The sequence below is a fragment of the Equus quagga genome, chromosome 11, assembly GCF_021613505.1.
Source record: "Equus quagga isolate Etosha38 chromosome 11, UCLA_HA_Equagga_1.0, whole genome shotgun sequence".
Classification (NCBI taxonomy): domain Eukaryota; kingdom Metazoa; phylum Chordata; class Mammalia; order Perissodactyla; family Equidae; genus Equus; species Equus quagga.
The window spans coordinates 1,420,960-1,446,520 of record NC_060277.1 but is presented as its reverse complement, the minus strand read 5'-3'; the positions used below and the strand labels follow the sequence as shown (position 1 = coordinate 1,446,520).

Below are 25,561 nucleotides of genomic sequence, written 5' to 3'. Positions count from 1 at the left end.
AGGACCCATGGACAGTAAGAGCTGCAGGATGGGGACAGGACCCATGGACAGTGAAGAGCTGCAGGCATGGGGACAGGACCCATGGGCAGTGAAGAGCTGCAATGGGTTGAAGGGAGGGCTAAATTTAAGGCATAGGTATGTGAGTTATCTCTTTACAAGACAAAAGAAAGATCATGAAAAATTCGTTAAAATGGTATCAGTACAGGTGGGGTCTGGTTATTGGGTGGTCCTATAACTTTGGATAGGAATCAGGTCGGATCAGGTCAGTATGTCCTATGCTTCCTGGAGGATGACATGGATCCGTATGTATGGCAGGACGCCTTGGACTTCTTTTGCTGGGACAGCCTTGATCCTCACCAACCTCACATGTACTCCCATGTGCAACACGCCGTTCTTGGCCTCAGCACGGTCTAATACAGCGCCAGTAGGGGAGAGGATAGTGTGAAAAGACGGGGCAGGGTTCCCTCTGCTGTCCACAGGGGCGCTAGGAGTCAGAATTGACGCCTTGTCACGAACAACAAATAAATCTGTAATTAGAACAGCGATAGGGACACAAGAAAATTCAGAACAATGAAACAATCCCAGGAGAACTGAGAATTTGGCATGTGATGAATTTGACACTTGGAATCAGCAGAGAAAAACAGTTGGATGATTTATTAAATAGTAGCAGGGCAACCGACCGATTTATCAGGGAGAAATAAATTGGGTTGAGCTTGTCCCAGAAAGACACGTTGCAGTCCTAACCCCTAGTCCCTAGGAATGTGGCCTATTTGGAAACAGTGTCTGCAGATCTAACCAAATTATGATGGAGTCATGCTGGATTAGTGTGGGCCCTAGGCCAACGACCAGCGTCCTTATAGACAGATGTGGACGCAGAGACGCATAGGAAGGAGGCCATGTGACAAAAGAGGCAGAGACCGGAACCATGCAGCTGGAGTCAAGGAACGCCAGGAACTGCCAACAACCACCCAAGACTGGGAAGAGGAGGAGAGGCTCCCCACAAGCCTCCAGACGGAACCTAGCCACCTCTGAACGGAGGGAATAAACGGACGTTGTGTGAGCCACCCAGGGTTGTGGTCACGTGTGACGGTAGCCGTAAGACTCAGTGAAGCTGCATCCATGCCTTGCTCCCTTTACAAGAACATCTAGGTGGACACAAGGATTAGATGCGGAAATGAAACTAACAAGGACCCCAAATAGTAGAAGAAAGAGTGGGTGAAAATTGATATCTTCTTAAGAAAGGGAAGGGGATTTTAAGAATGGAAGGAAAAGATGAATAAATTTGACTTTATAAACATTTTAAGCATCTGTGGTAAGAGACTTAGTCAAAAGGAAAGAAATTATAAAATAAGTACATAACTCGTGGCAGACAAAGGATACAGTCAGTAAAACAAACAGCCCAGAAAGAAATGGAGAAAGGACAAGATGAGTCAAGTCACAGAAGTACAAATACTTAATATATAAAATATGCTCAACTTTACTAATTGTTAAAGAAATGCAAATGAAAGAAAGCACTCAACTGCTTTCCCCGGAAGCCTGGCAGAGGTTGAAGGCTACTACCAGCTGGCATCAACTGGGTTATGCACAAAGCCAGGGCTTGGCTCACATTTGGCGGGACACATAAGTCCAGCCCCTTATGATGGCAACAACTACTACCGTGGCTAAATTATTTTCATATTTTTGCTTTTTCCCATTCTAATGTGTGCATTTTTCATTTGTCTTAAGGACTTTTTATAATTTTCCTACAATATAGATTAAATTCTGTAAAGGATATGTATTTTTATGGAATGTGCTATGTAGCCATTTATCAGCTGAAAAAGCAGTTCATGAGACTTTATCCCCCAAATAAGTGGAGTATTCTAGTTTCACTGAAATTGCGATAGGATTTACTACTACATTTTTTTTTCCACCAATAAAATAACACCTCATTTTAATTTGCACTTTTAAGTGAGTAGAAATATTTTTCCATGGTTAACTCAGTCACGTAAGTTGTATTTAAAAATATTTTTGGTCAATCAACTCATGAGTCTTGAATTCCTATTCTGAGTGACTCCCAAGAACTCCTCGCGTCACACGGATGCGAACTCTTCACCCACGCACTGCAGGCCCCTCACCCACTCCCGGGGCTGTGACCATCATCCTTATGCTGGAGACCCCCCCAGCCCACGCTCCACAGATGAAAGTGCCCCAAACTGCCTGGAGCAGTGTTCTGCACATTGGGTGCTAAATACTGAAATATGACGTAAAGGAGCCACTTTCAAAACTCAGATTTTTAGGACCGTTTTAAAGATCAGATATGAATAATTAGAAAACAAACCCTACAGCACTAATGCATGGAAACAAGCAAATGGATAAAAAATATTTAGTTAACTAACTCCCTAAGTGCTTGAATAAATTAATACAGAAACGAATTTTAAAAATGTTTTATTTAAAACTTTATACAGGCAACGTGCAATGCTCCATAGAAGACATATACACGTTTCTATTTACACCCTCTATTAATTCTACTGGCTCAAATCTGATTTTAAATGCCAGTTTTGAAATGCTTCCAGGATTTCTTCCAAAAGCAGGTATTTAAAAGTACTATCTACACAAACTTCCAAACCAAATCCCACACGGAGGCGCAGAGAAGATGCCACAGATGCCACCGCTGTCGCAGGAAGAGGGTGGCAGGGAGTGTCACTGTCACAGCTGGCCGTGCCGGGAGAAAGGCTCCCAGGTGCTGATGTCGCTTGTTTTCCTAAGACAGGTTTTGAAACCGGTTTGCTGTTTTCAGACCAAATGCGACAAAGTTCAACAGGCAGTTCACATTTTGATCTAAACCAGACATTCCATGTGGTTAATATTGACACAATTCCAGAAATCAGATCTTTTCACAAACTCAAAGCCGTTCAGGAAGAACTGCTCAGGCAGAGCACTTCCTTCAGGGCTGGGCCCCTCGGCTGAGCTCAGGAGAACTCCTGGGAGTCAGCTGTCAGTCTGTAGCCGATCAGGGACTCCTTCCCACCTTCGTCCACAAGCAGGTCCACCAACACGTGCGGCTTATCGTAACCAAAGGAGACGGCAGTGTTTCTCAGAGTCGTGGACTCCGCTCCTTCTGTCTTTATTTCAGTCTTATTGTTTGGGGGGAACTCTGAGTCAGATAAGAAGCTGTCTGACTCCACAACGCCACTGTCAGAGCCATTTCTGGAGTGATAGGAGTTTAAGAGAACACTGCAGGGTTCAGACTGGTTACTGCCTGAGTGGACAGAGCTCTCTCTCCTTATTGGGGTCAGAGGCCTACCTGGGGCCACGTCAGAAAGAGCCCCCTCAGTGGTCAGCACGTCTGTCTCCCTGGAAAGCTCTGCTCTGTGTCCTCCTCTGGGACTGTCTTCAGCCTGCGTCCCTGACACCGCTGCTGAAGACAGGTGATCGTTCTCCGGGACAATTGGCTGATAGGTGACAGGCGATATATGCTTTGATTCAGAGTCTGGCTCTGAAGAGGCACTTCTTACCACAGACAGCTAAGGGAAAAGAAACCAGTGATTAAAAACAATAAATTATTAAACTGAAGTACTTAGCGTCAAAAAAAAATGGTCTAAGGGTGATGGACAACTAAACACACCACTCAGTGGCAGAATTAGGACAGCTCTACGACAGAGCCTGGTGGGGCCTTTTCCTTCTTTCAAGAAAATATACTACGTTAAGAATGAAAACAAGTTTCTAGGATTTTTAAAAAGTTACCCACTATCTCACAAATAAACGTTGCTATTCGTGCATTACCTTCCACATGTCTGCGTGTTACATGTGTGAAGGGATGACACCTACTTATTTTATATATTTTCACCATTTATCTTCATAAATCATCATTTTTGTTATAATTGTATTGGCTCAGATAATTTCTTTATACTGATGATTAAATACCTTCTCTAACAGTAGCTGTTAAAGTGTTTCCAATTTTTACTATTTGCAGGACATGCTGAAGTGAATTTTTTTATACATCTTTTTACTTATGAAATTATATTTTTAGCATAAGTTACTAAGAGTGGAATTACTAAGTCAAACGGTATGAAATGTTCATGGCACCCCCCAGAGTGCACCCCACTCCACACTGTACCCCACCGCATGCTTATCTTCCACCTGGGCTCCATTACTTTCACCAGCATCTACCAGTTTGACCCCCGCGGGTCCCACTGGACATGCAGGCTGACTCCCCCTCCTCTAGGGGCTGTAAAGTGGCACACTGCAAGGTTGCTTTGTGCTTAATTATCAGAATGATAAATATTATACCATGTGTGAACTGTCCACTGTTGATAGCTCTTGTCCACTTTCCTTAAAGGCAGTGTTTTCATAACAAATTTAAATGTGCCCTTTGCATATCACTGATATTATTTCTGTCCTATTTGGTTCAAATAGTTACCTTTAATTCGGTTACCTTTAAAGTTCTCTTCATCGTACAAAGGCTTTTCAATGTCAGACACTAGAACCTCAAACTTGGAGTTCAGTCTCACTCTTGGCTGTCCTCCCTTCTACACTCCAACCATAAGGAAGTGTGTCTGTACTTGCAGGTTTTCAGAAGCCACGCTTTCTTGATGCTGGGCCTCAGCACAGACTGTCCCTGAGGGCCTGGGCAACCCCTGCCTGCACCTCAGGACTGCTCTAGCATCGCTGCCTCTGTGAAGCCAAACCACCCCAACCTGCAAGGTGCACAAGTCCCACTGGTATGTACCTAACCTCCATCTTTGAATTTATCACGCTGCACAGCCATTCACGGAACACTTATCTATTTCTCCCAGTAGACTTCAGGCTCTTTAACAGACTCTTCTAACTGTGCTTTTACCCCGTGCATAAAAAAGTACCTGGTGTGTCGTAAGAATTATGTGGTTTTGGATGTGATGGACTGAGTAATTTATGGTAGGTGACATGCTGCTGAACATCATTCTACTTCACAAAGAAAAATGCAGGAAACGCTCACAAAGGTTCAAATTAACCTTTTAGTGTACATAATTACAGAAAAATATTTAAATACATTACCAAGGAACTGGGTAAAGGGTTGTTTCTTCTCTTAAACAGATTCTTCGTCTTAATGCGACAATAACAACATGCAACCAGCAGAATGACTAGAAAGAGTAGGAAAGCAGCAACAACTGGAATCCAAACCGAACCTAAAAACGGGGGAAATAACAAATCAGAATTCGGATGGAGCGGTGGCACACCCATCACACAGTACAAAGTCTGAGTGCTACGCTTCAGTAAACTGACACGCCAGGCCCTGCATGTGGTCAATTTCTTTCTCTTCTCCTCCTCAAAGCCCCAGTACGTAGCTGTACATCCTAGTTGTATGTCCTTCTAGTTCCTCTATGCAGGACGCCGCCTCAGTGTGGCCTGATGAGTGGTGTGCAGGTCTGCGCCCAGGAACCCTGGGCTGCTGAAGCGGAGTGCATGAACTACTCGGCTGTGGGGCCGGCCCCTTCAGTATTTTTTCAGTAGTCTTCTCTTCCAAATTAACAGGACTCTACATACCATGGTGGTGTCTGGTCTCTTTCATGGCATTTTATTACCTTTAATTTCTACTCCAAAGTTACTTCTTTGGTACGGTAACTCTGGAAGTTACTACTAAATGCATGCTCGTATCACCCGTTACGGGATGCGAAGAAAATTAAATGATGACAAGAGTAAAAGATGAAATCACTACATAACTAACCCAGTGCTGTGTCCAGAAGCACTGTGCAGGTGGGCAGCATGACCGTGGCCAGCACAGTGGTGTACCACGTGGCCACCACACCAGCCCGGTTTATGATTTAGGCTTTCTAAAACAAAAATAATAAATCTGGGGCATTTGCATTATTTGAAATTTTGTGGATTAACTAGGATTTTATTTTTCAAAACAGCATAATGCAAGCTGGCACCAAACGCAGTGCATGACTTTACAGCACTTACTGAAACACTCACATAACGGCCGGCAGGTCATCACTATTAAATGTCAGGTGTTTCATCTGACTTTACAAGCCTAGATTTCCATTCTACAAAAACACATATGTGTCATATTTCTGTACATTTTTTAACCTAGGAAATATATTCTTAAAACATCCTATCAGAAAAGATTTGTAAACACAAAGGGTGATTTACCATAGGGAAAATCTATAAATAATCTGACAGTCCAAAAATTGGGGAACACTAAATAGAATATAATCTACATGACGAAATAAGTCTACAGACATTAAAAAATACTATCAACAAAGTACGTCAAGTAAAATAGAAAAATATTTATAAGATTAATATAAGATTGTACATACACAAAATCATATACACTATACAATATGATCATGGCTATGGAGAAAAAGAGAAAAACAGGATGGAAAAAAAACACCACACTATAACTGGGTACTTGTTTGGATGGTAAGACTACAGATAATTTTTGTTTTCTTCTGGCTTTTATATTTTATGAACTATCTTTAAGGAACATTTAAATTTCATAACTGCAAAGAAAGGCCCAAATTTTTATTAAGGTACCTGTCACTTGAGAATGGCAATTCTAAAGTTCTATTATATGTATCCCCCACACAGAAAAAAAAGATGAATAAAAATAATGATTTTAAAATGCTATAAAAATGACACATAACCCATTATTTAAACCAATCTGTATTTAGTTTTGGATGCTAATTTCCAGAGCATGTCACACATGTCAATGAACTTTCCTGCTAACCTGTTTTTAAACTTACTGTCCCCATAGAGCATTTTAACGGTTACATAACATCTCGCTACGTTGAAGTAATAAACTGACATATTATTATGCATAACCCTAAAATGCAGACATTTATGCACAGAATTTTACATGTTTTGTTATATTTCTTTCTTCCTGGGTCAAAAGGTCACAGCATGGCTTTCTGCATTGGTCGTTTCGTATCTTTAAATGCCTGAGAAATGGCCTTATTTTTAATTTTGAACTTCTTTGAGGAATGGAACCATTGAATATTTTTAATAGAGCAGAGATTTATTGAAATTGCCTCTTTTCACTTTCCCTATTTTAGTTCTCACTCCTTAGTTTTAGGAAAAAATGGCAGGAACTTACCTTCTGGGCTGTCATCATCGAAAACGGTCAGGCAGAGTTCTTCGGACTTGTCAGTTGTGAACTCCCATCGTTCCGAGACTCCCTCTGCTGCAGCGCAGCACTGAGAGTTCGGGGAGAACGCTGGGATGCTGAGGCGGCAGTGGGTCTCATTGCAGTCCTCGTCTCTGCATTCATACACTCTCTCCATGCTCTGTAAGGGAGAACAATGAAAATGCATGGCTCCTTTTAATCTGCAAAAAAATCACCCTATCTACCCTGGTCACACACCTGAAGAAAACATGTATGTGATGGATGCTGAGCAAGTCTGCAAATAGCAGTGGGATCAAATAATAAGTCCATCTGTTACTTCAACAGAGCATGACGCTACGTTTCCACTAAAACGCTCTTTACAAGGGCTGTAAGTTCACACGTCAAGCGGCAGGAACGTTCACTCTAAGCTGTTCATTAGTCCGATTCCTATAGTGCTAGACGCTCAGCTGGTGAGAGATAAAAGCATCTTAGAGGAAGAACAGGAACAGTCTTACGCAGGCTGTAGGATCTCTTGGTACTAACACGTGGAAGGGACTGAAGCATCTCTAGGAGCTGATCGTTCATTCAACCAGCCGCAGTGTGTGGGTCACCTGTGCTAGGGCCTGACACAAAGGCAGGGCAGTGTGACCTCAACAACCAGGAGAGGGTGGACAATGAGAAAGCAGTGCAGGAGTAACGGGTACCGCAGGAGGCCTACTGAATGAAGGAGGGACAGCGACTACGTCTGAATCCAGACGGGAGATGATATGCCAGCGGAGCCTGAAGAACGAGGAGAACCTGGCCACCACAGAGGGTGGAGAACGGCCTTGGGTCAAAGAGCACAGTGCATGCAGGGCTGGCTGGGGTTAAAGCAGGCTGGAGGGAATGCGGAGAGGCCACATCCTCAGGGCCGGGTGGGCCGCACCCTGAAAGAGCACTGAGCTGCTGTCTCACAGCTGAGGGGGGACGGCTACAGGGTGTCAGGCAGTGAAGGAATGAGGGCAGATCCACATTTAGAAAGACAGCTCTGCAAGCAGCCTAAGGGCTGTCTGAAAGCTTCAATCAGACATCACTCTTTGGCTAGTCTTCCCAGAGGCGCACCATCTCCTTCAGAATACAATCAGTCCCTGCCAGGCCCCAACAGGTGGCCCGAGGGACCCTCCGACCTCAGCTGCTCCCATACTCCGCCAGGCCTTGCCGCCTTTCACGTGCGTGAGCCCTCCCCAGGTCCTTCACCTGACACGCTCCCCACACCCCCCTGGAGCTCACCTCCCGACCTGCTCCAGCAAAACCTGCCCAGCGAGGCCTGTCGGGACCCCCCGCCCCACTTTGGTCTCTCCACGGCACTGACGCTGGAGCTGCTCCTTCCTGGTGCCTGGGAGGCAGAGCCCGTGCTTGAAGAACATGTCAGGTAAAGCACAGCAGGGTGTGGAGACGATGGACACAACGTCCTATCAAAGTGTGGTCTGCACAGCAGCGCCAGAATGTAAGCACATCCCCACGGGAGGACTGTTAGCTTCGTCTTTCCAAGGCAATGATTCTGATTACAGCTTCATATTATTCTCTATCACTACCAATGAGGAAGAAAAGATTAAAATGATCCTCCACTCACCAGTGGAGAAATGGAGATACACAGGTTAAAATCCTAGATGAGGGCCATGCTGCTAAATGAGGCAAAAAAACTTGCACATGTCTACTGGCCAGTGCTGGTGACTGGCTCCAGGACCACGTCTCTTCGATGGCATTCACGTCTTCCTCTTTTCTTACCAAAACCTACGAGCCGTGAGTCTTGGCTGAACATACATAAGCATTCTACTTTCATTACCCTGCACACAGGAACAACTTACACTAGCGAGAGAGAAACTTCCATTTTGACAAGGATGAAAGAGAAACACGTACCTCTCCACTTCCGTTTATTTTCACATACACCTTGTACACGAATTCGTAACAAGCATTTTCATCATCATACATGGCTTCCAGGTCAAATCCATTTACAGCAAATAAAGGGTGAGATATGTCAATAATGATCTGGTCGTCTTTCTTTCTGATATCCAGTTTAGGTGGTCCAATTTTCCCTGGTGGGGACAGATAAGCAGCAGAATTAATACTGGCCCTGGAACCTTATTTATAGGACAATACATAAAACCACCAAAACCAATCAACCAACCTATTTTTGTTGTCATTGTTGTTCTAAAGTGGGACCACATTTAAATCATTCCACAAAGAACTAGAAGATATTCTCAGTGTCCTTAACAAAGAAATGTTTAATAAATCTCAGGCAACACATAGCCTTACCTAATCTAAACTCATCCTTAACAGTTTAAATTCATTTCCAGTCCTAAAGAAACATAGTTGGTCTGAGTTTTGGTAAAAAACCTTGACATAATAGAAGCTCTATTAAATTATTTTTCCTTTATCTTTAGTTCTGTGGATTAAACTACCTGGTTTCTAAAAAATATTTCAGAAAAGGCATTTTAGTTATCTTTGACCCCTCACCAAAACTCTCTGCATCTCCAACATCGATGGATGTCTGGCATGATGGTGCTATAAAAGTTTGCTAAATACATTCAATTCTTACTGTTAAAATCAGAACTAGATAGTCATCCATTCGACAAATATTTGTTATGTATCTTCGATGTCTGAGACACTGTTGGTGAACCATTTATCTATTTGTCACACCTACTGTGTGCCAGGCAGACCTGTTTTTACTCAGCAGTGTATCCTCAGGTTCCAGCACACTTTTGGGCACACAGCATGCCCTTGATAAATCTGTGTGGGAAAAAGCTGACATGTGGATGGTACAGCCATGAGATGACAGAGACGTGGACTCTTGGGAACAAAACCATTTCAAGGGCAAGTGGAGGAAGGGCCTGCAGAGAGACCAAGCAGGCAGCACCCAAAAAGCAGGAGTAGACCCACAGCAGTGGCGGCATGGAGCACGGGGCCGAGCAGAGTGAACGAAGCCAGAGGGCGAGCGAGGGAGGAGCTGCACGAGTCAAGGCTTCTCCCACCCAGTGGAATGAGGGGTGACAGCTACAAGGGAGGCGCTGGTCAGGAAAGAGGAGCTGGCACTGAAGGTTCTGGAGCCTGAGGTGACAACAGACCAGGCATTCCATAGGAACAAGATGCTGGGAGAGCGAAGAGCCAAAACTCACTGGGCAGGAAGAGATGACAGAACTCTAGTTTTTTAACGTATTAAGTGGGCATTACAACTCCCACAGGCCTCGAGGACTCAAGGAGAGAGGAAGAACGAGAGCAGTCACCTGAGTCCTCCGTGAATGTGACTTAGAAAGGAACGACAGAGAAGACGGGGAGGGGACGGCACTGACCCCACCTACACGGAGGGGAAACGGGATGGCTCAGAGGGGCAAAGCGAGGGCGCCGCTCAGCCCTGTTCTGCGGGCTGGGGAGCGGAGGGGGCAGGGACTCCTAAAGTCACCCAAATGCGTCTTGGGCATTGTGATCATGGTTAGCAACTGCTGATAAAAGCAGATATATATAAAAGACGTGTAAGTATTTACAAATTTAAAATGTAGATGTGCATACGTTCTACTCACCGTGCTGGCACAGGATAAACTCTTTTGAGTCTGCATAGGCCGATTCTTCTTGTCCAAGCCTCGCTTTAACTCTGGCCCAGAGAGGACGGGTTGGGTCATTAATTTTGGAAGAAATGTTACAACGATGATAAGAGGTATTGCAGGCATCAATCCATGCATTCCTACAATGAAGAGGAATAAAGCACCACAAAGGTACGTTTATTATTAACATACAAAGCTGAGCCATCGCTGTCTGTGCTCTTCACGCACAGCACAGAGCTGGGAAAAGCCGCATGAGAGCAGGATGGGGAGACAGACACAGCAGGAGGCCCTCCCTCCTTGGGCAGAGGCACCACAAATTCCATCGCTAGGAGGAGGCGTTAATTAAAAATGTAAGACCTGTAGGAACCACACTCCACACATAAGTTTTAAAAATCTGCTCTTTAAACAACTCTAGATTCTATTAACATAGATAATCATTACTTAACTACAGAATCCAACACATTACAAAGACTCCTAACCCTCGTCAAAAAGTTCTTTGACATTTTAATCTGTCTACGCAACGACACATATGCTACAGGAGGTAAGGTGACGTGACTTTTAATACAGAACTGTAAGTGTCTTTGTCATGCCTTAAAATCCTGGAAGTCAGTGACACCCCTCTGCGTCAACTTTGACAGGAGGAACTAAGAGGCAGGAGGTATTCTGAAAAGAACTAATTGGCATCCTTGGCTTTCTGGAAGTCCACAAGCAGTTCAGGAAGCTGTGCCACACGGGAAGGAGGGACGACGGACAGAAAGGCAGAGTTACGGAAGGTGCAAGCACCTGGATGAGGCAGACTGGAGAGGATCAGAGAGGAACTCACCCGTAGGTCTTCACCTGGGCAGTAAAGACGGGGGCCTGCGGCACGGTCGGGTAGTCCCAGGACAAGATGGTGTTCACGTTGTAGGCCTCGATCCTGACACGGGTGGGCGGCGGCACTGTCGGATTCAAAAGGTACAATGGACAAGAGTAAGAAATGGACATGAAGAACAGTATTCTAAGAAGCCATGTTAGCCAAATATGCATTGTGAAGCAAAGTAGAACTCACTAGAATAGAAAACAAAATTATTTAAATTAAGAGATTTCTAAAAAATTCATTTTACTCAAAAATGTATAGAAGAGTCCTGATTCATTTTATATTACTGAAACAACACTGTGACTTAAGGGGAAACAAAGTATGAGGCAATAAATTCCTCAAACGTTTAGGATTTTTTATAAATAAGTGCACTGCCCACTGTAATAATAATCCTCAACTCATTTAATCACTACAATTTTCTGCATGTGATCCCGCAGATTGCACTCAATGTCGAGAGAAGAAGTGGCTATGCCTGGGACAGCCCACTGCGGTCTAAATGCCCCGGCTCTCAGCCTGCACCTGATGTGTTTCCCAGCTTTCCGTGCCCAGGACTCGACGCCTGACGCCTGATGCCTGCTGCAGGAGCCCTGGATCGCTCCAGCCTCCTCAAGAGCGGCTCTGCGGAGGGCAGGGCTTCTTATAAAACACGCCAGCACTGCCTCTGCCTGCCCTCCTTTAAGCCGCATCAGAAGACATCTGTTGATAAGACGCGAGTCCCACGAGGGAGCAGAGGAGGCCCTTGAGCAGCCTGCACTCAGACCCTGCCACGACCCAGCTACTTTAAGGAGCCATCTGGCTCTGATGGGGGGAAGGTTGTCATCCACCTGGGAAACTAACACATGCGCCCCCCTCCTCCTTTCCTTTCCCTCCCTCCCTTCCTTCCCTTCTTCACGAACACGAAGGGGCAGAGTCAGCAACATGACCCCAAACTCAAGGTTATTCCAGCCTACCTATCTGGACCACCGCATCAGACACGACGACTTGGGACAATCGGAACAAAGGCATGAGCGGCAGCGTGGTCAGGAGCCGTGGCATTCAGCGGAAACAAGCCTCATCCTCAGAAACCCTGAGGCGAACGCTTACATTTTTACAGCACCCCGCATGGTGAGATCACGGGGACCGCTCCGCTGAGAAGGACACTGGGTGGATGCCAGGCGGTCTGGGTCCCTCCCCGGCCAGGCCACCAGACAGCTAGTTCAGAGAGCCCTCTGTCAGGGGAGGTGGGAATTCCACATATGCAACGTTTGCTTACTGTTGAAGGAAACACCTACATTTTTCCCAAAACAAAATTCCAATATTCAAACCCAAACTAGGACATTGCTTTAATTTACAATTATTTAACACTTATCCTTTCAAAGCAGAACATGGATCAAGAGTTATTGGGTAAAAAATATGGACTTATGGGCAATCAAGCTTCTACTGCCATTTTTCCCCCTTCTCGAGTATTTATACAGGTGGTTCTCCAGGAGGTGCTTCTGGCCCCCAGGGGACATCTGGCACTGTCTGGAACCATGCTTAGTTCTCAGGACTGAGTGGCAGTGGTGGGCTCTGCAGGCCAGGACACTGCTAGACAGACTGCAAAGCACGGGGCAGCTCTCCGCGTTTCGGCAGTCCGAGGTCGAGAAACCTGCTTTACAAGCTCATAATTTTAGGATTTCTTTTTTACTTAGGAGGAAAAACTAATTTAAAAACAGAATAGTTTTTGATAAACCAATATATTTCATGGCTTCCCCCTCAATGAATAGCTTTTATTACTGCCAGAATGTCTAACTTCCATATTATTCACCAAAAGCTTGAGATCATGAAGCTGGAAGGATGTCTCAGATTCAAACACTCTGCACTGAAAACATGCTCTGTCCACAGCCAGTGATCAGACCCCCACAACTGTTCTGCCCCCTCCTCTGACGCACTGCTGGGGGCTGCTGGCGCCTTTGGTTCTCTGAGCAGCCTCCTCGCAGGGCAGCCAGGAAGCATGGTCCCGCCAGACGGCGCCTGGCTCTTCTCTCGGTTCTGGTGGAGCGCCACAGCCTTGCACAGCAGGGGAACTGAGGCTTCCTCATCAGGACTCCTTTTTCTAGGGTATGGCTGCACCTCAACTTCATCAAACAGCCTAGTCTCAAATGGCTTACCATCTACAGCTGAGGCAGAAATAAAAGGCACATGCCCTCCCCCAGGTTTAATTCAACATTAACATCAAATAATAATCACACAATTTTGCAACTAGATAAGACAGGTACCTGATGCTAAGAAAACTCATAATGAATCTGAACTTCCCTCAAAAGCCGTTTCTTAATTTTAGCATCATCTGTGCCTCTCCAAAGGCTGGGAACTTTCAAACCATCAGGTCTGGTTTCTTTGTTCCACAGTCCTTCCCTTGATTACTCTCTCTAGCCCTGCGTTCTACTCTAAGAAGCGAGAAGAAACCACGTGGCACCTTTGACACTTGGCTTGGGAAACTCCTGGCCAGGTCACGCGGCTCACCAGGCACGTTTTCTACTTTCCGAGATACTGAAGGCAACAGTGTCGCTAAGCGCCGCGCCACTATGCTACTAATACTGACAAGGATCCTCCTTCCTCCAGTTTCCAAGAATGACAAGTTCTTCACTTCCTTTTAAGCCTCTTTTAAAAAATTATTCTCAATAGAAATGACTTTTTAACTCTGTATACGCAATCTGAAGTTCCAGTATTTGAGGAAGAGGTATGTAGAAGTCAATCCATATATTAGAATATCAAATAAAATGCATTTACATTTAAGAGGTTACTGAATCATACATATCAACCACATATACATACATATAAAACCACAAACAGTAGCCTTGTGCAGCATCAGACGAGTGTTTAATATGAATCAAATGATGTTTCCCACAATGTAAGGAAAAGCTTGACATGGCCAGACTAGGACGACGACTTCAATCATAGCTTTCAAAGCAATCACGACAGACGGGTGGTAGGAGTGAGAGGTTTCAACGGATTACAGCCAGCAGAAATCACTACCAGATTAAAGGAGAACATTTCAATATTTACACCAAAGGATGTGACCTGTGGTTTGAATGCTGCCAAAGAGAAACCATGTGGTTATGAGATTTGCCTTTTTCATCTCTGCCAAAATCACACGATAAATAGACATGAGCAGTTTTCTAAGTTTCAGAATTTTGTAACCTACAGTTTAAGTTGTTATATATTCAGATTAAAATAATTAATGCTTTCAGCAAACTTCTATTCACAATAAATTTACTGCATATGTCAATAAAATAGAAGCAGAAACAGCAAGAGAGTATTAGCTGCGGAGTGTAAGGAAAGCTCCTAGAGCATCCATGCACTAAATAATCTTACCGATTTCCCCATCTCTTAAAAGTGCCCAGGTGGGCAGTTTTCTGTAACGCATGTTGCTTCTGGAAATGGATTCAGGCATTTGGTTCGTGATGCCTGCATAGCGCCCAGACTAAACTTTAGCTATCTGAAGATCTGCTTCCCAGAATCCCTCTACAACCAGCAGCTGAGGATTTAACGAAAGCACAGGAGCGAAGCATGCATTTTTCCTAACACTGTCATTACAATGAAAAAAAAGGAGACTTCTGGTTACAACCAACTATTTCCTCATGATAAACTAGCAAAGACAGGATATGAAAAAGAGCAAGGGAGGGGACAGGAACCACCGATGAAGATCAGCAACACATGAAGCAGCGCGCCTCGACAGGGCAGCGGGGACACCACAAACGATCAAGTAACAGCAGCCAGAACAGCTCTGCAAGAATTGCCAGGAAGGTGGCGGAGGGGGAAGAAAACCGATACAGACGCCTCCAGATCCATCTGCACGCATGGCGACAGGAGCGCCAACTGCCACCTGTGCTCCATCCAGGACCACCAAAAGCATCTGTGCCTCTAGAACGAGGGACAGGCACAGGAGTCCTTCCCGATTTTAACACAACAGCACACAGACTGTATGAAAGAAGTGCACGTCCACGGCAGAACTGAGCTCCACTCTGCAGACAGCACTCCACAACCTGCTCACCAAACTCTCTCCAGGAAGGACAAACTGAGAAGCAGACAGTAGGATAAAGGGGGCAAAGATTAAATCGTTTTAGGGGATTCCAAGGCATCTGACACTACAAATGAAAAGGAAATGCTCCAGAGTATAGCGTCCAGCCCTCTTGTGAATGAACAACTCTCAGAAAAGGCTCTCACACCTTTGCCATGGGAAAGATGCCGGGCCATGCGCGCTCTCACAGAGGTTTCTTCCTAGCCTGCAGACTGAGAAATTCGGATGAAAAAGTGAAAAATACCAAATCAAGACTTTTGCACTTTTTTCAGAACATACTTCTGATCACAACCTACCTCCTGAATGGTTTTATAGTGCTGATAAAATGGCTTATTTTTCTTAATACTTTCCAAGTTTTTCTCTTAGTAGCAGCATTCTCTACATTTAAGATGAGTAAAGATGTTTTGAGAATGCTTGCATGTCATGTTCCAAGTGTTCATAAAAGTTTTTAATTGACACATTTCACTATTTTTGGGCTTTGGAAGGAGTCAAATCCATCACTTTCTAAAACTAATGGGAAAACAGTCCACCTTCTTCTTTTTTTGATTTTCTTGTACCTTCAGAAAAGCAGTTTCAGAACTAAGGGCTCAGGTGAGGACACCTAAATATTTCAGGTCTGTTTTACCTTCCACCTAATAGCTGCTGAGCTGGTCAAGACCCCGAGCACCCTGCCGTCTTCCCTTCCTGCCTGTCTCCGGACCTATTCAGGTTCTATCACTCTCTCTCCCCTAAAACACTTGTGAATGAAATACTCTTCTTCCTCTTTTTTAAAGAGATGGACCTATCAAACAGTGGCTTATACCAAACTTGTAATTAACTAGAATGCCCCAGATCTTTCACTCAAACCACCAAGAAGTTAGGGCTTATCCAATAAACATCTGCTCAGCCACTTTTCTGACTTGAAATGCAGGATTTTATTCTTGCTCCTGTTTATTCCATTTCATCCAGTTGGGTTTGCTTGGCATGCCAATGACTTCTAACTGAATCAGACCCACCCCGTCCCTGAGAGAAGTCATTTCTCAAGACTAACTCCCTTTTGGACTAATTCACTCTACGTTGAGAAATAGTTTAGGAAGTGAAAAAACTAGAAGCCTTTTCAATCTGAAAAACAGGAAAAAGGTACAAGAATGAGCTAGCTGCTGAGCCTATTTTAAACTCCTCGTACTGATCTGGAAGAGTTTTTTTTAAAAGCCAACACAATTTCTCACAAAAAACAATACTTAAAAATGCCTTTACTAAAATACTGACGCACAGTAATGAATGATCATCGCTAACATAGGCTGAAAACATCACTACAGGATGACCTGGGGGCTCGGCTTCGCCTCGCCTCCTTCAGTGGCGCCCCACAGCCATTCCAGGAGGGAGGGAACACTATTATACATTCTTTTACCAACAAGAGAACAAAGGGTCAGAGAAGCTACTTGAACACTTGACAATCTGGAGGGCTGGCCCCAGGCCCAATGGTTAAGTTCGTGTGCTCTGCTAGGGCAGCCCAGGGTTCACAGGTTCAGATCCTGGGCGCAGACATGGCACCATTCATGAAGCCAGGCTGAGGTGGCGTCCCACATAGCACAACCAGAGGGACCTACAACTAGAATATGCAACTATGCCCTGGAGGCTTTAGGGAGAAGAAAAAAAAAAATAAGGAGGACGACTGGCAACAAATGTTAGCTCAGGTGCCAATCTTTAAAAAAAAAAAAAAGACCTGACAATCTGTAAAGTTTTCTCGGTTTTAACCAAGAAAAGCTGCTTAAGCATCATTTTTGTGACAGTTTAATAAAATAAGGAGAAAATAACCTCCACATATAAATAGGAACTGGACATGACTGCTGATGACTTCACGAGCATCCTCAAGGACTTCCGCATGATTAGTTATACTATCACAGTCACAGTATGGCCGCTGCAGAATGGGAACACTATTAAAGCAAACCATTCTCTCGAACAGACACGGCTGAAATGGACACATAGCATTCTGATCACTATGTGTTGGGATAATCTAAAATAAAGACTCTCTCTTAATAAGAAAATTACAAGTAAATTGATCCCTTCCTGTCAGGAATTCACTTAATTCTGGTTCAACTCTCATTCTGATTCGTTGTCAAATTAAAATGGAACAGTTAATTACTGATCTAGCTCCTACAACAACGCACTATGGCTATGTGCTGCCAGATTTTATAAGATAGCTCTTTAAAGGAGTTATTTTTCTCTTCAATTCTTTAGGTTTTCTTTTACTCAGAACCAAAATGCAGACCTTTCAATGTGAATATGAATCATGAATCAGAATAAAATAAAAAAGAAAATTATTATTAATACTCTGTTCAGTAAATATAATCAAAATGCATTGTCTTAAGTATTTTGAATCTGTGAAATAAAAATAGAATCCAAAGAAAATAGTGAAGAGTGTACACAATACTCAGAGCAATATCCTAAAGTCAGAGAATGAGTAAAGTACCGCTGAGAAAGTGAGAAGGTGGGCTAAGAGCCCCACATCTGAGCAAAAGTATAGTCTGCTCTTCAGATAACACCTAGAGCAGAAGCAGACAGCCACTGAGTCACTTAAAAAATACATACTATCTTCATATATAAAAGTGTATGAAAAGCGAACCACTACAGACTGTTAGCACACATGGATTTATTTTCCCCATCAATTCACTTCAGAAATATTAACGGAAGCCCGTAATGTAACACAGTACATTCTCAAACACCTGGATTTCCTGGAGACTGGGTGTATTCCCTTGCCTGCTTCCCTGTTCCTATCAGGTCCCCTTGTCTAAGACGAACTTCGAAAAAGCACAGTCAAAGCCAGCACTGATAGGGTTAACGCACTGCTCATGGAAGTGCCAGGCATTGGCGAGACAGGGAAGCTGACCAAGAGCCAGAAGCAGGTTATCGTGTGGGTTTTCCTCCCACTCTCTGGATTCTGCATTTTAAACTAACTTTAAAAGCATGGGAACACAACAAAATCAGAGAGATGCACTGAAAACTCCAGACAAATGTACCGGAAATACACTGGAAATGAGGGGGAAGTGATCGCTGACACTTGTGTGTACAAAATGCTGGTGTACAGAGGCCTCTGTAGATCTTCCTATGGGGGCAGGCAGGCAAATCTACTCCCAGGGCCAGCTTCAAGTATGTGCAAATTGGGTGGTCACAGGGGCCCCACGCTCAGGAGGGTCCGGTGCTCAGGAGGGCCTGGCACTGGTTTAAGGCTCTGCCCAGGCCAGGAACCTGAGTCATCTTCTTCCTCTCTTCCCACATCCAGCCAGTCACCGAGTCCTGCTGACTCTGCCTTCTAAACATTCTTCAAGCTGTCCTCTCTTCTCCATTTAAACTGCCACTTCTCATCAACTCCTGCCGGACTGACTGGCCTCCCTCCTTTGAGCCTACCACCAAACTATTTTGTAAGATGAATGGTCTTTCTAAACAGCACATCGGATCGTGCATAAAATCCTTTTTCTTCTTAAAATAACCCAATGGCTGCCCACTGACTCGTGCAAGGGATGGTGAGCATACGATTCTGCTGGCCTAGCACCTGTACTTCTGTCAGGAATATCCTTTCTCTTTTTGCAACTCCCTGCAACAATGTCCTTCCCACACAAGCTAGGCAAATCAGAGGCTTCCTCTGGGATTTTGCTAGGATGGAGGAAGCTGCAAGAAGTCAAAACCCAAAAGCTGTCAACATCCATCACTCCTGCCAAGTAGGGAAAGCCGTCGACACACAGAGGTAGTAATAAGAAATGGAGCCTGGGCAGTTTGAGAAGCTGGGGCCCTGATGGCATCTCTATCATTCTGTTTAACTCTTGCTTGGATTCTCTGAGCCAATAAATTCCTCTTTTTGTCTAAGTTAGGCAAAGCGATGTCTGTATCCTCTGATGCTACACACAATAAGGTACTTCACTAACTGGCTCCTGCCTCTCCACCTATCTCATCTCCCCTGGGATCCTCACACACATATTCCACGATAAAACGCTTACTAGTTCACTAACTCGACGTGCTGTTTCACACCTCGCCCTCTGGGCACACAGGTCTCTCTGCACCTCCAGCTCCAACTGGGGTCATCTTCTCTGAGAAGTCTTTCCTGACCCACCCCGGGTCAGCCAGGCACCCACCTCCTGCTGCTTGCCAGGAGTCGGCACGTACGTCCCAGCTCTTATCACGGTGTGTGACAACTGCCCTTCGGGATGACTAACTCGCCCCAAATAGAGGCAGTTCGCTGCGTGGTAAGAACTTGGACCCTGGAGCCCAAGTGACGAGCTCCCCCGTCAGCGGCAGCGCCCCTGTACGCGGCTCCGTACAAGCTGGGCAGATCGCTCTGTGCCTCAACTTCTCACGCACAAACGGAGACACCAGCACTGCCTGCTGCACAGGGCTGCTGTGAAAAGGAGATGCGATGAGAGCTCCCAACAGTGCCTCGCACTCAACAACCGCGGGCTACAGAATCACGATCTCGGCGCAGGACCCGCGCGCCTCGCATCTGTGCTGCCCACCCCGGGCGCGAGGTCTGTCCCGGGGAGTGACTAAGTCCTTGTCGGCCCCACTTCAAAGCAAGCAAAGCAGAGCCGGGCGAAGGGAGCACGCCAGCCAGCAGCTCCCCAGGAGGTCCGAGGCGGGGGCCGGGACGCAGAGCGCGCGAGGGTGGGGGCGGCCGGGCCTCCCGACCCCCGCAGGCGGCTGGCTCCGCTCAGCCAGGCCCGTCCGTCTGCAGACACGCGATCCCGAGGCCACCGGGGCCCGCGCGCCCGCCCGGCGGAGGACCCGCTCCCGCCAGGAGCCGCCCCGGGCGGAGGGCGAGGCCGCGCAGCGGTCCCCAAAACAGCGAAGCCTGAGCCGCGGCAACGACGAGAGCGGACGGAAGGGGAGCTGCAGCCACGACCGCCCGCCCCGCCCTCGCCGGGGCCTGGGCGCCCGGAACGCGGGGTCGGGGTCGGGGGTCGGGGGTCGTGGTCGAGGGTCGGGGTCAGGGGGCGCGGGCCCGGCCTCCTGGCGGGCGGCTCCCTCCCTCGTCCCGCCCGGCCGCGCCCGCCAAGCGACAGTACCAAAGGGCGGCTCCAGATCCGCGGCGCCCATCTCCGCCCGGCTCCCGGCCCGCTGGAGGACGACGAGGAGGAGAACCAGCAGCGGAGCCATGACGCCCGGCCCGACGCGGCGGCCGCCGGCACTGCGGGCCTGGATCGCGTCACTTCCGCCGCCGCTGGCCGACGCGCAACGGGAGGCGGGGCCAGGGCGGGGCGGGGCCAGCGGGAGGCGGGGCCACAGAGGAGAGGTGGGGCCAGGGCTAGGAGGCGGGACTAAGCCCAGGAGGCCGGGCGTGGATGGGGAAGAGGGCCCAGGCGGGGACCGGGGCCATAGCGGGGGGCGGGGCCAAGGGGGAGGCGGGGCCAGGGCGGGGCGGGGCCAGTGGGAGGCGGGGCCAGGGCGGGGAGGCAGGCCTTGGACGGGAACAGGGTGTGGGTGGGGAGGCGGGGCCAGAGAGGAGAGGTGGGGCCAGGGCTAGGAGGCGGGACTAAGCCTGGGAGGCCGGGCGTGGATGGGGAAGTGGGCCCAGGCGGGGGTCGGGGCCATAGCGGGGGGCGGGGCCAAGGGGGGGAGGCGGGGCCAGGGCAGGGAGGCAGGACTTGGACGGGGACCGGGCGTGAGCGGGGAGGCGGGGCCAGTGCGGGGCGTGGCCCTGTTGTGGGCGGGGCCAGTGCGGAGAGGCGGGGCTAAGGCCGGGAGGCCGGGCCCGGATGGGGCGGTGGGCCATGCGGGGCGGGGCCAGAGCGGGGGGCGGGGCCATGCGGGGCGGCAGGTGTGGCCAGGGGACCCGCGCGGCGGGAGGCGGCGCTCGGACCGGACCCGGGAAAGGCCGGCTCCGAGGAAGCACGGCGTTGTGGCTCGGCGGCTTGTGGTCGCGGCCCGGCCTCGGTCGGTGAGGAACTGGGGTCCGGAGGTTATGTGCTTTCTGCCCCCGCCGCCTTCCGCGGGCCTTCCTGGTTTTGCGGTGTTCGGAGTTGCAGAACTTCGCCCAGGCCGCAGCCCAGCTACCGTCCTCCCTTTAGCCTATTAAACTCGCCGTGGAGGCGTCGGGGAACCTGAGAGTTGCGAAGAGAAAGCGCCTCTAAATGCCTTCTCCGGGCCCTGCATTTGTATTTGAGGAAGCTGAAGCTGCGCCGGTGAAATGGCTTGTGCAGACTTCCATAGCCCAGGTCGAAACGGCTTGGCCCAGGACTGGTTTATTTTTAGAGGAAGAACAATTTGCATTACCCCTTCAGCAATTAAATATCAAATAGCGACTTATTAAGCAGCCTCTCATCATGAGATCTGCCCTCTTTCCTCTCCGACCACATCTCCTGTTACTCTGCCCTTCTCCCGTTCCACTCCAGCCACACTGGCCTTTGTCCCTCCTGAACGCTCCAGGCTTGTCCTTAGATACGCGTATGGCTAACTACCTCACCTGCTGCAAGTCTGTGCTTGTCCTGGCCTTCTGCGAAAACACAATTGCAGCCCATCTTCCCATCCTCCTTACCCTACCCTACTATTTTTTCATGGCACTTAGCACGTTCACCCACCCTCTACACTGTTCGTATAGATGTTTATTTTCTCCCCCTTCCAGAAGGTAAGCCTACAAGGCTGAGCTCTTTGGCACTCAATTAGTATTTCTTGAATGAAAGATTGCATGATTACAGTAGCATTAAGCAAAATTTTAGAGAGAAAAACTTAGTGAAGATACTGTACAAACTAGAGAGGAATTGTTAGCCAGATCATTTTATTTATATTAATGAATCCTGGAGCTCAGTACTCCTTAAACTTCGGTGAACATGTGAACTGCCTGGGGATTTTGTTAAAATGCAGAATTGGATTCAGATTGGGGCTCCAGATTCTGCATTTGTAACAAAATGCACAGGGAATGCCAATGCCTCTGGCTCTGAGAACACACTTTCAACACGAAGGCTTTAGCTCAGTCTAGACTGAGTTTTGGGGAATGTTTTGTTTGATGTGTTCATGATGCCCGCTGTCTTAGTCTGTTCTTGCTGCTATAACAAAATACTGCAGACTGAGTAGATTATAAACAACAGAATTTCATTTCTCACAGTCCGGACGCTGGAAGTCCAAGATCAGGTACCACATTGTTGGCTAAGGGGTCTTTTCTGGGTCACCAACTTCTGGGTACCTTCACGTGACGGAAGAGGGAGGGATCTCTCTGGAGCTTCTTTTATAAGGCATTAATCTCATTCATGAGGCTTCCACCTTCATGATTTAAGCACTTCCCAAAGGCCCCACCTCCTAATACCATCACCTTTGGGACTTAGAATTTCAACATATGAACTTAGAGGGGACACAAACTTTCAGGCCATAGCACTCACTACAGGAAAGGCACCTTCTAGTCAAGCAAGGTTAAGTAAGAACTGGTCTCTGCTGTTTAGGAGTCGATGGAGTAGGACAGAATATGATATTCAGTTCGTTCTGTAAACATCTTTGTAGTAGCCGTCACAGGTTGGGTTACCAGGAAGTAGACTCTGAGGGGAGATTAGTGTGAAAGACTTGCCCTGTGCTCTTGTGATCGGCCCCTGTGAGAAGGAGTGAAGGACACAGGATTGAGTAGAGGGAGAAGTTGGTCTGTGACGCCATCACAACAAAGGCTTTAGCCCACCCCTTGGAGCTGGGATGGCTTTTTAGAGGTGTCTTGAGTCGGTATGAGTGGCTGGGGCCTTCAGCTCCCAGCATCGATTAGTCATGGGTGCAAACCACTCCTGGAAGGGGATGTGATTTGGGGCTGTCCTTTCTTTAACTGAGACGTGCTTCAGAGCGTGCTGACAGCTGAGGGTTTCTGCCAGCAGCACCACCAGCAGCCGGGAGGGAGTGGGACTGAGCTTCTGTTCCTGAAGGGGGATCTGGGCACCATCAGTGTCCACCACGGTACCTACCCTTCTGAGGCACTGTGCTAGTCACTTGGGGACTAAAAATATTTATTAATTCACTAAATATTATTACGTGCTGCTGTGTGCGTCCAACACTGCTAGGCACAATGGTGTAGACCTGAGCAAGACAGATGTGATCCCTGCCCTCGTGGGGCTTACAATCTATGAGGAACTAAACAGGCATTAATCAAGCTATTACGAAAATAAGTACGGAAATTGTGGTAAGTGTTATCAAGGAGAGCAATGGATTTACAGCAGCACAAACAGGGACTTAGCCTAGTCTAAGTTTTAAGGAAATTCTTTCTTAAGGCGGTTACAATTATGTTATGACCTGAAGGGTAAAGGGGAGTTGGCCTGGGTAAAGCTGGGGGTTGGGAGGGGAGGAGGGTCACAGGCTAGTGAGAGAATAGAAGGAATCCCATATAAATCGTAACAGCCACACAGAAGGCCAGTGAGCAGCTCCAGTTTCCTTGGTAAAAATCCAATGCCTAATGGCTGGAGAATATCCAAGTGAATGCTGGTCCTCACTACATCCTCTGTGAATTTTTAAAACCAAGAAAACCAGTGTGGGACGAGGGGTGGGTAAGGTCAAGGCGAAGGGTAAACTGAAGTCTGATTGGGAGCAAGGCTGTATTTTGAAGGCCACACTCAACACGGCCTGGAGGAAGTTGATAGACCAAAGAAAATAATTTAAGAAATTGGAAGCATGACCAAATGAGAAGGGAGTCTGGGTGTGCAGCCAACTCTGCACCCAGCTCTTGTGCGTCATCTTCCCTTTTCTCTAGAGCAGAGATGTCTGCCAAGTTCCCTGTAAGGAAGGCAGATTGAAACGTCTGTGGCTGAAGCACATAGTTCTGAATCCTGCTTGTTCTATAAATTGTAGTCAATACGCCCTACCCTCTCACGTCTACCCGTGCCTCCACACTGTCCCTTACTTCCCTTTGTTTTTCCCGTGGCACTTTTTACCATGTGGAGATGTACATATGATATGTCCACAAATATCTGAGAACTGACATTGCGGTAATCATCACCAAGGAGAGCAACAAGACTCTAGGAGCGTATACAGGGACTTGACTTGTTCTAAGATTTAAGGAAATTCTTTATATATGTGTGTGTGCTTGCACACATAAATATATGTATATTTACGTTTAGGCACATAATTGTTTTCAGTTCTCTCTCTTGCACTAGACGGTCAGCTCCTTGACTCCTTCACTGCTGTACTCTCTGCACCTGGACAAGTGCCTCTCATCCCGTTTGTATTTATTGAATCAATACATGAGTGAGCAAACAAGCTTGCACATGGGTGTAGGTGGCGGCACTCTAGTTAAATCCACGATAATTAAGCTACAGTTGGGTCATGATGAGGACGGTCGTGTTTGGATAGCTCCCTGGTACTAAGGTACCGTCCGTTCTCTCCCTGCATGCAGCCCCCTTCCCAGGAAAGCTGTCCTGTTGACATCTGTTTGGATCACATCAACCCCTGACTCAAAGGCGGTTGCCCATGGACTGCAGAGTCCTCCAGCGGGTGGCTTGTTTGGGAGCGCTGCATAAGACAGACGCCACATGTGAGACGGCGACTGTGGCAGACATTGTTCATCAGCCGGCTGCCAGTAGCGTTTCTCAATATCCTTCTGCCTTGTTGCCTTCCCACGATCGAGGCTATAAAAGCTCAATACTCACTTTCCTGACCTTCATGGCAGCCAAGTATAGTCACCGTGACACAGTTCTGGTCAATGACACATAAGCAGAAGTCTGTGTATGTGACAAATTCAACAGGAGAGCTTGCTGGCCTTGACCCTGCTCTAATCTTCCTGCCTTAAATGTAGACACAGTGATGCCTGGATCTGCAGCAGCCATCTTGCAACCATGAGGCAACACAATTGAAGATGAAAAACCAACAGCTAAAAATGGGAAAATAGAAGGACAGAAAACCTCAGTTGTGGATGTCAACATTCAGCTGCTGAACCAATGTCTGCAACCACCTGCCTCTGGACTCTTGTTACAGGAGAAAAAGTAAAGCCTTATGGATGTAAGCCGCTTCCAGTTTGGTTTTCTGTTAATTGAGCTGAAATTTTGTCTCAGGCCAGCCTAAATAAATTCTCTTTCAGAGAGCTGGAATGTAAACCAAAA

At 47.1% G+C, this 25,561-nt stretch overlaps 1 protein-coding gene across 1 annotated transcript; it reads right to left on the bottom strand.

The window, feature by feature from the left end:
• Positions 1-2,408: 2,408 nt before the first annotated feature.
• On the bottom strand, positions 2,409-20,812 carry IFNGR1 (interferon gamma receptor 1). Its single transcript, XM_046676390.1, has 7 exons — positions 20,570-20,812; positions 11,462-11,576; positions 10,618-10,778; positions 8,960-9,135; positions 7,052-7,241; positions 5,014-5,144; positions 2,409-3,503 (listed from the first exon to the last, which is right to left on the bottom strand). Exons 1-7 carry the CDS (start codon positions 20,658-20,660, stop codon positions 2,949-2,951), a joined length of 1,419 nt encoding a protein of 472 aa, XP_046532346.1. The 5' UTR covers positions 20,661-20,812; the 3' UTR covers positions 2,409-2,948.
• Positions 20,813-25,561: the final 4,749 nt, after the last annotated feature.

What these genes read in the sequence shown, in the direction of transcription:
- IFNGR1 (XM_046676390.1), bottom strand. Translation starts at nt 20,660, where the DNA reads ATGGCTCCGCTGCTGGTTCTCCTCCTCGTCGTCCTCCAGCGGGCCGGG. An exon ending in GGATCTGGAGCCGCCCTTTG is followed by an intron (nt 11,577 to 20,569) that starts GTACTGTCGCTT and finishes TGAATCCGACAG; the next exon opens with TGCCGCCGCCCACCCGTGTC. An exon ending in ACCCTTTACCCAGTTCCTTG is followed by an intron (nt 3,504 to 5,013) that starts GTAATGTATTTA and finishes CTTTTCCCTTAG; the next exon opens with CTGTCTGTGGTAAGAAGTGC.